This window comes from Crassostrea angulata, chromosome 10, assembly GCF_025612915.1.
Source record: "Crassostrea angulata isolate pt1a10 chromosome 10, ASM2561291v2, whole genome shotgun sequence".
NCBI classification, from domain to species: domain Eukaryota; kingdom Metazoa; phylum Mollusca; class Bivalvia; order Ostreida; family Ostreidae; genus Magallana; species Magallana angulata.
Genome location: NC_069120.1, coordinates 33,936,338 through 33,951,657, shown reverse-complemented (window position 1 = coordinate 33,951,657; position 15,320 = coordinate 33,936,338). Strand labels below are relative to the sequence as shown.

Below are 15,320 nucleotides of genomic sequence, written 5' to 3'. Positions count from 1 at the left end.
AAAGATTTTTATGGGGTCGCGGTGAAACATGAAGAATTCATCTCTATCTTTGATTGTAAGCACATTATAAGAATATCATGTTTACATGTAGGCCTACTTAGTCATTTTATATATACGAAAAGTTTGAAATTTTACCACATATATGATTTTACATGTTTCTAACAAATTATGATTAACATTAGGTAAAATTCAAAACATCATATATTACAGATGGAGAACAAAAGAGGAATTGTATTAGGAAATATTCACGTGGAGTTGCTGGTAAGTTTTTCTACATAAAAAAAGAATATTCTGTGTAGGTGTTGAAAAAGTGCTTATATTTTTAAGATATAAGTATGTAGATGTGCACATCACCTCTTTCTCCCTCTCTCTCTCTCTCTCTCTCTCTCTCTCTCTCTCTCTCTCTCTCTCTCTCTCTCTCTCTCTCTCTCTCCCAACACAATAATTTATAATTTATTTTATATACATGTATTTCTTTTTTTTTTCTTTTCCAGAAGAGATTATCGCGAGAGAACCCCAAGATGGCTAGAAAAATTATGGTATGGTAACTAATACATCTGATATACACATGTACTAGTATGGTATGCTTTGTTAAATTATCTACTTATTAAGAATGCTCAAATGTTGTACCCATATTAATATTACTTTTATCTTTATGCAGCATATAATTCTAGATCATCATAAGATAAAGACGAAGCTTCATAGAGAGTTATCGGTAAGTAAGATTCGTGTTTTAATTTGTGCGTGTGTATCAACCTGTAATTCCTTTTTGTGTTTATGAATTCGGTAAGAATTCCAATGAAAAATGAACATGAAACGCACTTCCAAACAAATTCATTCCCGAACAGATATATAGGTTATTGGTTGCGTTAATAATTCATTTCCGTGTTGATTATTTTAGACAGCGGTCAAGGAGAGGAGTGTAGTGGAACAAAGGGATGGCCCCGTGGATGCTTTCTTTAAGTTAAAGGTATGTAGAATATATCCATTATGATGACAACTATATCTACATCAACAATGACGTTAACAATCTACAATTTTTACATGCAAAATATTTTGTTATTAATAAATTAAACATACTGCATGGCAATGTAGGTAAAAATTTTCTTTTCAGGAATCCAATGAAAACCGAATGAAAGCTATCCGAGATAACATGGTAATTATTACCTATGATATCCTTTTAAGATTTACTCCATTATTTTTGGGGTTGTTTTTTATATCATTTAAATTTACTGTATATTAAATTGTGATCCCTTATTTTTTGTCAGCTTAAAGAGAGAAAGGACAGACTACTAAAGGATGTTTTCGTCCAATTAGTGGTAATGCGACATGTATTTATTTTTTTGCTTTTGTTCAGATATACAAATTATTGATGTCTCTGTATACACCTGTACACAAAACTACATAGGCACCGTTTTTTTTACAGAGGAAAATCAGAGCACGGAGAAATCCCGATGTGGCCAAAAGAATCACGGTAAGGGACATCCAAGAAATTATAATGTAAACACCATAGTGTTCTGAAAATCGCATTACGAGATCAAAATACATGTATGATAAAAAAAAATCATTTTCAACGTGTTTTAAATTACTGCTATTTCCATTTTACAGATGATGCTCCAAGAAAACCACGTCAATCTGATGCTGATCCAAAAAGAGCTGATGGTAAGACCTGTCATTTTTAAAATTGATATTTGGAATCTCTATTTTGCAAAATATCGTTTAAAAAAATCAAGGTAATGTTTTTGCAATCGATCACATTTTTATATTCAAGCATATACATCAATCTTTTTTACAGATGAAAGTGAAAGAGAAAGAAGAAAGGTATCGGGCAAAGAAAGAGATTCAAGAGGAGTTGTTGGTGAGCCGAAAAATAAACTAAACCATTCTTTAACTTCTGCATTAAGATAATTTTTCTCACAAATTTACTTTCTTTTTGTCTCAATGTAATGTAATCTATATCCTTTTCTATTGTAGACAAAAATGAACGAAAAGAAAGTTTATGATCAGATCAGACGACTGGGTTACACGGACCTTATGGTAAGGTCTGAATGTGTTTATTGTATTTATTGTACTGTAGGTCACGTTTGATTCCTTAAAAATCTTCAAGAGTTCTTAGTAATTAGTAGTTTTAATGAATTCAGAAAAATCAACTCTAGCTAGCATTATCTTAAAGCATCTTGATTTCTTGACGTGAAAGTACTGTACAATGAAATCATTACTATATAATTGTTACGGGTTAATTTCTGTAATTTGTGGTGTGTCATAGTGACCACGAATTATTTGTATTTATTTGATTATTCCTGATAGAAGTGGCTTTATTATACTAGTATTTGGAATATTATTTTACATGCATGGAATCGTAACAATTATAAAATATCTTTTACGCTATTCTTTAATTTGTTTGATAGACATGTCAGTTAGAGAAACACGTCGAAGATGGAGACTTCCTTCCCAGAGGTTTATTTATGTTTGGAGTTGACACTTTCAAATGCACATCAAAGGTAATAATCAAAAAGAAACTGAACGAAAAATAAATGCATTTGAATTAAGAATATTGATAATAATACTTTAATAAAGTTGTTTCATCGCTAGGTAGATGTATATCTGAGAATATTTAATTCATGATATCACATAATCAATGTCGAAATGTCGTTGTTATTATTACATGTTTATCTTTTAAAATTCACACTTAATTAGCACCCAGGAAACGAGTTAAATGTCAGGGAACAGGAAAGAAACATCAAATTGGACGATGGAAGTCAAAGTCCATCCCTACTGTTCACGTGTGCCACTGACGTCACCCGTGAGAGTGTCTTGACACCCAACAATACGGTACATCATTTCGTACACACGAATATGAGGATGTTGTGTTTTTGAGTATACATGTACTCGTATATTTGTTCAGGTTGTGCATTCAACAGCTTTTTTTTCTTTCTTTTTATAGGTCAAAACAAGCCAAAGGCTGAGCTTTGCGAACCGCGTCAGACGGTTTTTCGGACTGAGATAGATTCATTCAGCTTCTAAACTTATACAATAATTATTACTGACAAACTTCATTTGGAGTACACCTGTCTTAATTTTTTCTTTAAAGACTGAAAATTGCCAAATGAAATAAATGCTTTTCATTCATATCTTCTATGTTTTTGTGTTATTTGGAATCGTTTTGACATCATAAATCATGAAGGCATTGATTGATATAGTGTTGCTGAACTTCCACCAAAGATAACTCATACCGTGAAGGGGTGTCGTCATTGTATTTGAGGCAAGGACTGTTCGTATACATAAATGACATACTTGCAGCTGATATCATAAAGCAATGTTTAATAATTTTCTCACAAAAAATATAAATATTCAATGTTTCATATTCACTGTGTAGAAACGCACTTTACCCTAGTCTAAGATGGCGATAGGGATGCACGCTTCGATTATTTTACACTAAATTTTCGCATTTGTCGGGGACGTATGACGAAATAATTAAACTACTTTACACGCTCTGAAGTGTATAAACATAACAGTTGCAAAAGTTTTCCAGAATTTTTCCTTACTATAGCGAAAAAGCATGGAAAATTTTCGACTATGATTAGGGTAAAGCAAGTTCATGACTATGGTTAGTGTTTTTTAAAACTTTAAACGTGATTAGGGTAACGCTTTATGAAATTTCTTATAGAGAGTATAAATGTCTTCTTATATACTTTTCTGGGTCTATCTTAAGGGGTTATTTTTGTAGATTAGAAAAGCACTCTTCTAGCAAAAATATAACACATTGCGTAAAACACCACAACACTGAAAAATAAACGATTTAATTACACGTATTGCTATTTGACGTCTGACAATTTTTAACCCCCTTCCTTGCAATCACGTACTTTAAGGCATATTCCCTTTACCCTGTAATTTTGATATTATCTATTACTTACGATTGAGAACTTGTAATTTTTGAGTTAAAAATTTAAATTTTAAGCTTTTTTATTCAGAAAAATGTCTGCAATAAGAAGTATTTGTTACCATTACAGCGATTCGAAGTCGTGAATTGCGGGTCACATCAGGCCTTACGAGGAATGCGTGCGAGAACCGTGTAAAACGTTTGATTTATTAGGAACATTCAACTCATAGAAAACAATAAACACTGTACTAATCTTTTAGACAAACTTTTTCAACAAACAAGAGAATAAGACAGTTTTGAAACGGAGACTGCCTATTAAGAATGACTATAACGTTTCGGTATCGGTAAAATATTCAAACACGCAATCCGTCAACATGTTTAATACGGTTAAACAAATTATGACTTCCATAGACAATACGAATCAACTATAAGTGACACTGTGATGTTGTAAAACGCATGATTGTGTATATTTATCATACATAACCTCGGACATCGGCTAACTTACAAAACCTGTTTATCAAATTTTGGGTATTTGTTTTCATTGAGTTTAATTGATTTTAAAGCTGTGTAGTACAATTTTGAATGATAGGAAATTCAACAACAACAACAAAAAATAATGAAAAATATCCTGATCATATTCTATGAAATACGAGAGAAGAAAGAAAATGATTATTTTACATGTAATTACTCTTATCAATCCTCTAACGGAAAATAACAAGATGTTTTATCACAATGCTTACAATAAAATAGTCCCGACGATTTAGCTAAGAAATACACGCCGTAACACAGCTAGATGTTGGGTCATTTATTTTATTCTTTCCAATACAATGTTTAGAATTTTAAAGTAGATCACAGGGGCTCGTCACGAAGTTTTTTCAACCTTGCATATATACCACCTCTATACTATAAAATACACAAGGGAGGAATCAAAACTCGGAAAAATCGCTACCTCCCGATTTCGGTCGCCTCGTATTAATTCTTCTCGGACGTTAAACCCTGCACTCTGGGTATCATTAGATCGGGAAAGGACCATAGTTTTTAGGATTACCTGCAAAATTTAAACATCGCAACAATTTTAAAAGTTTTCACGCATTTTCTTCCAGTTTACTCTCCGGTGACACTTTCTTCGATCAGATGTTGCGCTCTCATTGGTCAATTCAATGTTGCTCAAGATAACTCGTACGCGGACTTGTATTTTAGAGGGATTTTCAAACGATATTCAAACTTGCTTTGATGCAAGAAATACATAGTCACGTCCTACCGAATGTCCGATGTATGGTTAAAATATTTTTACATAAATATGAAAATTAATACATATACTCACCACGTAATAAGAACTTCTTCACTCACCATTTGAATATCCCTCTAAAATACGAGTCAACGTACGATTTATCTTGATCAACAAAATAAACCAATGAGAGCGCATAAATAAATTTGGTGCGCAACATCTGATCGAAGAAAGTGTCACCGGAGAGTAAACTGGAAGAAAATGCGTGAAAACTTTTAAAATTGTGCCGATGTTTAAATTTTGCAGGTATTCCTAAAAACTATGGTCCTTTCCCGATCTAATGATACCTAGAGTGCAGGGTTTAACGTCCGAGAAGAATTAATACGAGGCGACCGAAATCGGGAGGTAGCGATTTTTCCGAGTTTTGATTCCTCCCTTGTGTATTTTATAGTATAGAGGTGGTATATATAAAAGGTTGAAAAAACTTCGTGACGAGCCCCTGTGAGTAGATCCAGTGTTCTGTGATGTCACACTTTTTTGTAAAACTTTGAATTCTTTAAAAATTGTGCAAGATAGTTTTATTTATTTTATGTGAATATAATCACATGGATGTAATTAGAAGTATTGGTAGGTTCAAGATATTTTCGCACTTAATTTTTTACTATATTTCCAAATGTTTATATATTTTATCTATGCAAAGGGGAAATAACTCTTTTTCTGACTTTTCTCTCAGTTGTATGTCTAAATGCTATAGTTTTTCTTATTCCAACGATTAATTTTAGAATATTTTTGTAATTTTAGTTTTCTGATAAAGTTGACATTGAAATTAAACAAGAAAAACAAATATCTGCCTACGAGATTTTAATATCTAATATATAATTTTCTAATGCTAAAATATGCTTTAGTTTATGTTTATCTGGCATCTCAAAAAGTGTGATGACATGTATATTTTTTCTAACAGTTGATGGCATTTAAGTCTATTAAGTCGAAATCAGTTCGGTTTTTCAACTTTCCTCAGAGAATTTTACGAGTATGGAGCTACCTTAAAAAAGGAAATCATAAAACAGTGATACACTGCGGAAACTTCATTTTTTTTTTATCGTTATGCGTATTTTCTAGTACATGTACTTTTGATTTTTTTTCCGGTTTTATGTATTCTTCTACGCGGTTAGTATGATCAAAGATTTTTTTTTTATTATTTGATTGCATAGCATCCCCCGTCATGTTGTTAATTGAATTCTATTCTCGGTGGGTGCAAATAAAAAAATTAACAACGTATTTACACCACCCAGCAAAATTTACAACATGGCACCCCTAAAAAATTCTATGAATAATTTTCAAATGCAGTTGGCAAACCGTTTACCGTCGGGAAAGCGTGCAGCGTTTCGTGAAAACTGTTTAGTGCTCCGGTTGAACCGCCGTTTAGCAAGCGTTTGGTGTTTTAAAAATATATGAAATCATATGTTATATTCCCAATACTAAAGCACGATCACGATTTGATGTGTTTCTTCCATGCTAAGAAATTTAACAAACGTTCGAATAGCACTCCATATGTTTAACATAATAAATGTAGATGAAAAATAAATATGAACATTGTAATATTATGTATGTTTAATTTTTTGAATGCACATTGATGAAACTAGATATAAAAAAATGAATTCATTAAATAGGGTCATGCAATCGCTCGAATATCCAAAATTCAAATTATACACAGCAAAAAAATCTTTGAAATCAATGATTAAGACGACCTATATTACGTTTGAATACGTTACACACGCACCGCAAACTTTAATCTATAACGTAGGTGTTTTTTCTTCACGTCATCGTTAAACAAATGCGCCGTGGGAAAAAGAATAACGCCATACAACGGCAAATGACGTTCTTGCGTTACTTTATGCAAAAAATGTTTATTTCTTACTGCTTATTCTGTTAAATAAAAATATTTCGGCATGCATTTTGAAAATCTCCGTAATCTACAGAGGTCATAACAGAAAATCCCGAGGCCTTAGTCTCAATTGTGCATCCGATACCTTATAAAATATCTCAAGTTCAATCGGTGTGACGTCTTAAACGACAGAAGCTGTGATGGATATCGAAAAAAAGTCTATTTCAATAAACATTGTTAAAAGCAGTTACAAAGTAAAACTATGTAACTATTTAACTGTTAAACAAGTTACTTTACCCTAGTCACAAAAATACTTTACCCAAATCGTAAAATTTCGCTTCATCGGCTTTAGCCTATAGTTTGGAGCAAATCTTCGGATTGTGTTATCTACATAAATACGAGCAATTTAAGAATGATTTACGAATGGACATTGAAAACTAACACTGCCCAACATATACTGCGCAATGGTTTTCAGAATCAATCATGGAAAAGGTGAAAACTTATGCGAAAAAAATCTGAAGCGTGCTTCCCTTTCGCCATCTTGGACTAGGGTAAAGTGCGTTACCATAGTCCGTTTCTACACAGTGATATTGCCACTCCTCAGAAGCCGTGATACTGTAACGTTGTACTGCTCTTTCAGATTTATAGGGGTGTTTTCCCTGCGTCTTCAAAACGCCAAACATTTCTTTATTAATACTATTGACGAGTGAGCTTAAAAGTTTGTTATATTGTGTTATTATACTTTCATGTAAAATACTGAAATCTGATTGGTTTAGACGCAGTTGATAATCTGTTCTATTACCCTCAGCGTTAGCAACACACTTGGCAACGGGTAACACAACGAATTGCTAAATGCGCGTAAATTATGCGCGTACGGTTCGCCGTAGAATTCACGTCATTTCTATACAAAAGCAGTAAAAGATTTTCTAAAATTAAGACATTCAATATAATAAAATAAATAGTGCCTGTTTGGGAGGATAACAGTTGAAATTGACACCCCTCGAAAACCATTGTCAACCTTTCCTTTGCGTCGGTTGACAACGGTTTTCTCGGGTTTCAGTTTCAACTGTTACCCTCCCAAACAGGCACTATTTATAAATTATTCTTGTTTGTGATATTGGAACATCGTACTGCTTTCACGGCATAATGGGGGGTATTTTTCCCTGCATCTTAAAATCACCTTACATTTAAAAGGGCATGGTCACGATTTTGGTCAAAAAATATTTTTCCAATTTTAATGTTTACAATGCTTCAGTGGGGCATTCTTAATAGGCAAGCAAACTTTGAGTGTCATTTGTTGAGTTACATGCGAGTTACAAAGCTTACAAATCGTTGCCATGTAAACAACGCTTTTGTTTACATTTTGAATATTGAAGTGAAAATTCTAATTCTAGACCTAAAATGAGTATGTTAAATGTTAGGAACTGTTTATCTTTGCTTAAAATGAATAAGAAGATAGAAAAATCAGCTTGAAAAAGATTGGGGTTTTTTTTGGTATATTGAACCTATGTAAACAAAAACAAGGCACGAGCCTTGTTAACATAATACAGATTTGTGAGCTCTGTATCTTGCTTAAAACTTATAGACTGACTCTAAAATTTAACTTGATTCATTCCTAAAGGATTGCAAACATTAAAAACAGAAAAATAGAATTTGACCAAAATCGTGACCTTTAATATCTATTGACGCCTGTGCCTAAAAGTTTATAATCGCTAGTCCATAGAAGCCGTGATACTAGAACGTTGCATGTTTTTGCAGAATTATGCGGGCATTTTCCCCTGCATCTTAAAAACACCTTACATTTCTTACTATTGACGCGTGCGCCGAAAAGTTTGTTATCGTTTAACTCTCAGGAGCTGAAATATTTGCAGTTTGGAAATCTTAATGGATGTGCTCCTTATAACAAATAGTGTAAGATCTTTAAATGACAAAGAGTTTTGCAATCTGCTGTTAAAAATACCTGTCATTTTTTGTTCAAATTTCTCAAAAAATAAGGAAAATGACCATACGTAGTGATACGAAACAGCTTGCAATGATTTTATTTAACCTCTTGTATGCAATGAAAGATGACCTTGAGGTCAAAGGTCAAGCTCTACTACGCCACAGTGTATAGGCCTACTGATACTGTTCTGTTCATTATCATTTTTCTTTCGTAAGTAAAAAATTTTGTTTGGCGACATATCGAAAAGGTTTTAAGTGCTTTGCAATGCATTCGAGAAATTACTAAGCCATTTGACCATGCGTGGCGAAAACACCGTACGTTCAAAAGTCATCAACGCTTTTTCTTAAAAAGTTTGTAATCGCTCCTGAGTCATGATTCGTGGCACATTGGTGAAGCTTTCACGTATTGTCTGAGAAGTAGTCGCAGACCTCTGAAAGACGAAAGGTTTCGTATATTCTGATCTGAATTACTGTCAAAAAAGTTTGAGATTTCGCAAAAAAATCAAAATATGAAAATAATTATACGTTTAGTCTGATCTATTCGGAAACAAGCGAGTGTGGCTTTGATTGCTACAATTCTAACGTCATAATGCATTTGACGTAACATAACACATGACGTCACCAGTTGCTAAATACAACACAACACAACGCAGCAGTGAAAAGGGACGGTCGCTTAATATTTGTGCAAAGGTATTTCTTTCTTTTTTGTTTGTTTTCAATAGCTTCATATTGAGACGACTGAAGGATGAATTTGGCTGTTATAATTATGTATATCGATCAACTAGTTGACGAAGTAGTATTTATAGTATGGTAGTTTTTTACCGAAAGTTCCTTATCATAAAAATCTATTTTTGATTGTAAGCACATTATAAGAATGTCATGTTTACATGTACTTAGTTATTTCATACACAAAGATTTCAACTTCGCAACATACATGAGTTTACATGTTTCTAACAAATTATGTTTAATACTGGGTAAAAATCAAAACATTAAATTTTGCAGATGGAGAACAGAAGGGGAATTGTATTAGGAAATATTCACGTGGAGTTGCTGGTAAAATTTTCTACATAAATAAGAATATTCTATGTAGGTGTTGAAAAAGTGCTTAAATCCTTAAGATATAAGTTTGTAGATGTACATCTCTCTCTCTCTCTCTCTCTCTCTCTCTCTCTCTCTCTCTCTCTCTCTCTCTCTCTCTCTCCACAATAATTTATCATTTGTTTATATGTATTTAATTTTTTTTTCATTTCCAGAAGAGATTATCGCGAGAGAACCCAAAGATGGCTAGAAAAATTATGGTATAGTAATAAATACATATATTTATGTATGCTGATACATGTATATATATACTTTGTTAAATTATCTTCTGAAATCCTCAAATGTTGTATCCATATTAATAATAACTTTTATTTTTATACAGCATATAATTCTAGATCATCATAAGATAAAGACGAAGCTTCATAGAGAGTTATTGGTAAGTGAGATTCATGTTTTAATTTGTACGTGTGTATCAACCTGTAATTCATTCTTTTGTGTATGAATTCGGTAGAATTTCCTGTGGAAAAAAAACATGAAACGAACTCTACCCAAATAAAACAAACAAATTAATTCCCGAACAGATATTGAGTATTAGTTGCGTTAATAATCAATTTCTGTGTTGATTATTTTAGACAGCTGTCAAGCAGAGGAGTGTAGTTGAACAAAGGGATGGCCCCGTGGATGCTTTCTTCAAGTTAAGGGTATGTAGAATATATCCATTATGATGACAACTATATCTACATCAACAATGACGTTAACAATCTACAATTTTAACATGTAAAATATATTGTTCTTGATAATGAAATAAACTGTATAGCAATGTTGGTAAAAAATTTCTTTTCAGGAATCCAATGAAAACCGAATGAAAGCTGTCCGAGATACCATGGTATTCATTACATATGATATCCTTTTAAGATTTACTCCATTATTTTCTATTATGTATTATTATGTATTATCTATTATTATAAAATTTACTGTATAATTGTGACTTATTGTATATTAAATTGTGATCCCTTATTTTTTTTTTTTAGCTTAAAGAGAAAAGGGACAGACTGCTAAAAGATGTTTTCGTCCAATTAGTGGTAATGCGACACGTATTTGTTTTTTTGGTTTTGTTTAGATATACAAATCATTTATCTCTCTGTATACACATGTACACAAAACTACACGGGCATCGTTTTTTTAACAGAGGAAAATCAGAGCACGGAGAAATCCTGATGTGGCTAAAAGAATCACGGTAAGGAACGTCCAAGAAATTATGTAAAGTATAAAACACCATATTCTTCTGAAAATCGCACAACGAGATCAGAATACATGTATGATAAAATGTTTTTCAACTTGTTTTAAATTTTACTGCCATTTCCATTTTACAGATCATGCTCCAAGAAAACCATGTCAATTTAATGCTGATCCAAAAAGAGCTGTTGGTAAGACCTGTCATTTTAAAAAGAATATTTTTGAATCTCTATTAGGCAAACTATCGTTTCATAAAAAAGAAGTTCGAATCAGCTGTAATATTTTTGCAATCGATCGCATCTTTATATTCAACCATATACACTGATCTTTTTTACTTTTTACAGATGAAAGTGAAAGAAAAGGAGGAAAAGTGTCGGGCAAAGAAAGAGATTCAAGAGGAGTTGTTGGTGAGCCGAAGAATGAAATAAATTGTTCTTTAACTTGTGCATTAACATAGTTTTTCTTACAATTATTTTTTGTTCACTCAGTGTAACAAAATCGATTTCTTTAACTATTGTAGACGAAGATAAACGAAAGAAAAGTTTGGGATCAGATCAGACGACTGGGTTACACGGACCTGATGGTAAGCTACTAAACTTATTGTAATACATGTGACGTTTGATAGATTGAACTTGGTTCCTTAAAAATCTTCAAGACTGCTTATTAAGCTCTTAATAGTTTTAATGAACTAAAAAATCGACTCTAGCTAGCATTATCTGAAAATATCTTGATCTCTTGGCGTAAAAATAGAGTACTATGATATCATTAATAACTGTTGCTGGTTGATTTTTGTAATTTGCGGTATGTTATAAGGACCACGAATTAATTATTTAAGCAAGAGCTATAGATCTTATTTTTTATTGTAGTCGAACAACAAAATTTAAAATCACCATTTATATCATATGAATAATTTGTGAGGTTTTTATCAAGGAAATTTACAACCAATATTTTTTACTTTAATACAAGTGGGTTTATCATAATAGTATTTGGAATATTTTTTTATGCATGGAATTGTGACAATTATAAAATATCACTCACGCTATTCCTTGATTTGTTTGATAGACATGCCAGTTAGAGAAACCTGTCGAAGATGGAGACTTCCTTCCCAGGTGTTTATTTATGTTTGGAGTTGACACTTTCAAATGTACTGCAAAGGTAACAATCAACGTGAAATTTGAACGAAAAAATAAATGCATTAGAATTAAGAATATTGCTACTGTAGTTTAATATTGTTGTTTCATTAACTCTACGTTTATCTATGAATATCTAATTCATAATATCACATATTCAATATAAAACGTCGTTTTATTACATGTTTATCTATTTAAAAACATACGTGTTTCTAATTTTATAGCCTGAAAATGAGTTAAATGTCCAGGAACATCATGAAAGAAACATCAAATTGGACAATGGAAATCAAAGTTCATCCCCATTGGTCACATGTGCAACTGACGTCACTCGCGAGAGTGTTTTGACATCCAACAATAAGGTATATCGTTTAGTACACACTGATATGAAGCTTTAATATTTTTTGACTATACGTGTACATGTTTATTTGTTCAGGTTGTGCATTCAACAGCATTTTTTTCTTTCTTTTTATAGGTCAAAACAAGCCAAAGGCTGAGCTTTGCGAACCGCGTCAGACGGTTTTTCGGATTGAGATAGATTCATTCAGCTTCTTAAACTTACTTGATTTAAAAGAACTGAATCGATATTTAACAATAATACGCTGTCAAACTTCATTTGAAGAACTCCATATAATGCCATTTTGTTTTAGAGTGAAATTTGCTGAATGTAATAAATGTTTTCCATTCCTATATATTATATGTTTTGTGTTATTCGGAATCGTTTTGACTTCAGGAGATGTAGAGAGTAACTATCAATCCGCGAAATGAAAAGTGGGGGGGGGGGGGGGGATTGATTGATGTAGTGTTGTTGAACTTAAACTGAAGACAAATTATAACTAGTGAAGGTCTGATTTCATTGTGTAATAAGCAAGCAGTTTCCGTATTCATATACGACATATGGCAACCAATATCATAAGGCAATGTTTCATAATTTTTATCACAAAAAATATAATATTAACGTTCAAAGGGTGACACATGTCAACAAAAAGACTAAGTGATGTTACTTTCGAGGAATACCAAGTGCATGTCGGTGCTCGAAGTGTTTTTTTCTCTGAAAAAATGAAAAAAAAGTGCATTTCACAGTCCAGGACAAAAATGTAGAAACGGGTGAATGCCGTATGAATAAATATGCCGGATGTAACGGGGGCCTGAAATTTATATATGTGGATAAAACATCGCACAATATTGCAATAATGTTAAGCCATAATTCACAAATTGAGCTAAAACTAGTTTCAGTATCGTTTTTGAAAGGGAAAACTTATCCGAAAACCTGACGTGGTACATCCCCCCCCCCCCCAAATCTTTAAAATTCTAATCCGTCGGGGTTTGGGTGGGGGAGATAACTAAGTAAAACTTTAATATTTAGGTTAACTTCGTTATATTTCTTACAATTTTTGTTTATCTGCAGCTAAAGGCTTCTCAAAAATTAATTTTTCTATTTATGAATCTATAAGAAAAATGCATAACACTCCCTTAATGCTACGTTACTATCTTTTACTGTAGTCTACTATTGTCAAAGACTTATTAATTCACAACCCTAAAAATATGATCCATCAAATGAACTCCCTTAATGCTACGTTAGTATCTTTTACTGTAGTCTACTATTGTCAAAGACTAATTAATTCACAAGCGTAAAAATATGATCCATCAAATGAACTGTTTTACTGTTGTAAATAATAGATTTCAGTTAAAATTATAGCTTTAATATCAGAAACTATCATTTACACTCAAAAACTAGATCTATATTTAGCAATCATGAACTGTAGTTTGGACAAATTGGAATATACATGTAAATTACATATATAAAACCAAAGACCAGGTAAGCAGAGCCTAGTTAGCGTGATCCAATGCAAATTGTAACAATTTCTTTCGATGAGCTCGTTGTCTTACAGTGCTGTTTGATGCCTGAACTCTATATTCTGTATCCACCCCGTTCTAAGCTATGTAGCGGTTTCTCTTCTATTCTGGAAAGATTGTCTCGCAAGCCTCCTGTCCTCCCTGACTGCAGACATCCTGGGCCGCCCTAGTCGTGGAGCATCTCATTCTGCATATGACCAATTCATCTGGCACATTCTAATTGTTTTAGCTCACCTGAGCTGAACGCTCAAGTGAGCTTTTCTGATCACAATTTGTCCGTTGTCTGTCGTCGGCGTTGTCGTTGTAAACTTTTCACATTTTCATCTTCTTCTCAAGAACCACTGGGCTGATTTCAACCAAATTTGGCACAAAAGCATCACTGGGTGAAGGGGATTCAAGTTTGTTCACGTTTGACCAAGTTTGACCACGCCCTCTTTAAAGGGGAGATAATTGAGAATTATTGAAAATTTGTTGGTATTTTTCAAAAATCTTCTTCTCAAAAACTATCAGGCCAGAAAAGCTTAAATTTGTGTGGAGGCATCCTCAGGTAGTGTAGATTCAAGTTTGTTCAAATCATGGTCCCCGGGGGTAGGGTGGGGCCTCAACAGGGGGATCAAGTTTTACATAGGAGAGAAAATCTTTAATAATCTTCTTCTCAAAAACTATTTGGCCAGAAAAGCTCAAATTAAAATGGAAGCATCTTCAGGTTGTGTAGATTCAAGTCTGTTCAAATCATGGTCCCCGGGGGTAGGGTGGGGCCTCAACAGGGGGATCAAGTTTTACATAGGAATATATAGAGAAAATCTTTAAAATTTTCTTCTAAAAAACTATGAGGCCAGATAAGCTCATATTAGAATGAAAGCATCCTCAGATAGTGTCGATTCAAGTTTGTTCAAATCATGGTCCCCGGGGGTAGGGTGGGGCCACAATTGGGGGATCAAGTTTTACATAGGAATATCTAGAGAAAATCTTTAAAATTTTCTTCTAAAAAACTATGAGGCCAGATAAGCTCATATTAGAATGAAAGCATCCTCAGATAGTGTCGATTCAAGTTTGTTCAAATCATAGTCCCTGGGGGTATGGCGGGGAGACAATGGGGGAATGGGTTTTTACATAGGAATTATAGAG

The 15,320-nt window shown here is 33.0% G+C and overlaps 2 protein-coding genes and 1 long non-coding RNA gene across 3 annotated transcripts; all 3 read left to right on the top strand.

The window, feature by feature from the left end:
- Nucleotides 1-482: 482 nt before the first annotated feature.
- Nucleotides 483-971, top strand: LOC128164427 (uncharacterized). Its single transcript, XR_008240941.1, has 3 exons — nt 483-539; nt 662-715; nt 902-971. It is a non-coding gene; the product is annotated as an uncharacterized LOC128164427 (long non-coding RNA).
- Nucleotides 972-1,132: 161 nt separating this feature from the next.
- LOC128164426 (uncharacterized) lies at nt 1,133-3,087 on the top strand. The gene is made up of 9 exons (XM_052828226.1): nt 1,133-1,156; nt 1,269-1,319; nt 1,427-1,474; nt 1,609-1,662; nt 1,796-1,858; nt 1,975-2,037; nt 2,409-2,501; nt 2,698-2,832; nt 2,945-3,087. The coding sequence occupies exons 1-9, from the start codon at nt 1,133-1,135 to the stop codon at nt 3,005-3,007; spliced, it is 594 nt and encodes a 197-aa protein (XP_052684186.1). The 3' UTR covers nt 3,008-3,087.
- A 6,459-nt stretch (nt 3,088-9,546) lies between these two features.
- Nucleotides 9,547-13,000, top strand: LOC128164745 (uncharacterized). Its single transcript, XM_052828739.1, has 14 exons — nt 9,547-9,624; nt 9,937-9,987; nt 10,188-10,232; nt 10,355-10,408; nt 10,605-10,673; nt 10,817-10,858; nt 11,004-11,054; nt 11,162-11,209; nt 11,346-11,399; nt 11,553-11,615; nt 11,729-11,791; nt 12,271-12,363; nt 12,563-12,697; nt 12,811-13,000. Exons 1-14 carry the CDS (start codon nt 9,547-9,549, stop codon nt 12,871-12,873), a joined length of 909 nt encoding a protein of 302 aa, XP_052684699.1. The 3' UTR covers nt 12,874-13,000.
- Nucleotides 13,001-15,320: the final 2,320 nt, after the last annotated feature.

What these genes read in the sequence shown, in the direction of transcription:
- LOC128164745 (XM_052828739.1), top strand. Translation starts at nt 9,547, where the DNA reads ATGACGTCACCAGTTGCTAAATACAACACAACACAACGCAGCAGTGAA. An exon ending in ATGTTTTCGTCCAATTAGTG is followed by an intron (nt 11,055 to 11,161) that starts GTAATGCGACAC and finishes TTTTTTTAACAG; the next exon opens with AGGAAAATCAGAGCACGGAG. An exon ending in TGATCCAAAAAGAGCTGTTG is followed by an intron (nt 11,400 to 11,552) that starts GTAAGACCTGTC and finishes TACTTTTTACAG; the next exon opens with ATGAAAGTGAAAGAAAAGGA.
- LOC128164426 (XM_052828226.1), top strand. Translation starts at nt 1,133, where the DNA reads ATGAAAGCTATCCGAGATAACATG. An exon ending in ATGTGGCCAAAAGAATCACG is followed by an intron (nt 1,475 to 1,608) that starts GTAAGGGACATC and finishes TCCATTTTACAG; the next exon opens with ATGATGCTCCAAGAAAACCA. An exon ending in TGGGTTACACGGACCTTATG is followed by an intron (nt 2,038 to 2,408) that starts GTAAGGTCTGAA and finishes TTTGTTTGATAG; the next exon opens with ACATGTCAGTTAGAGAAACA.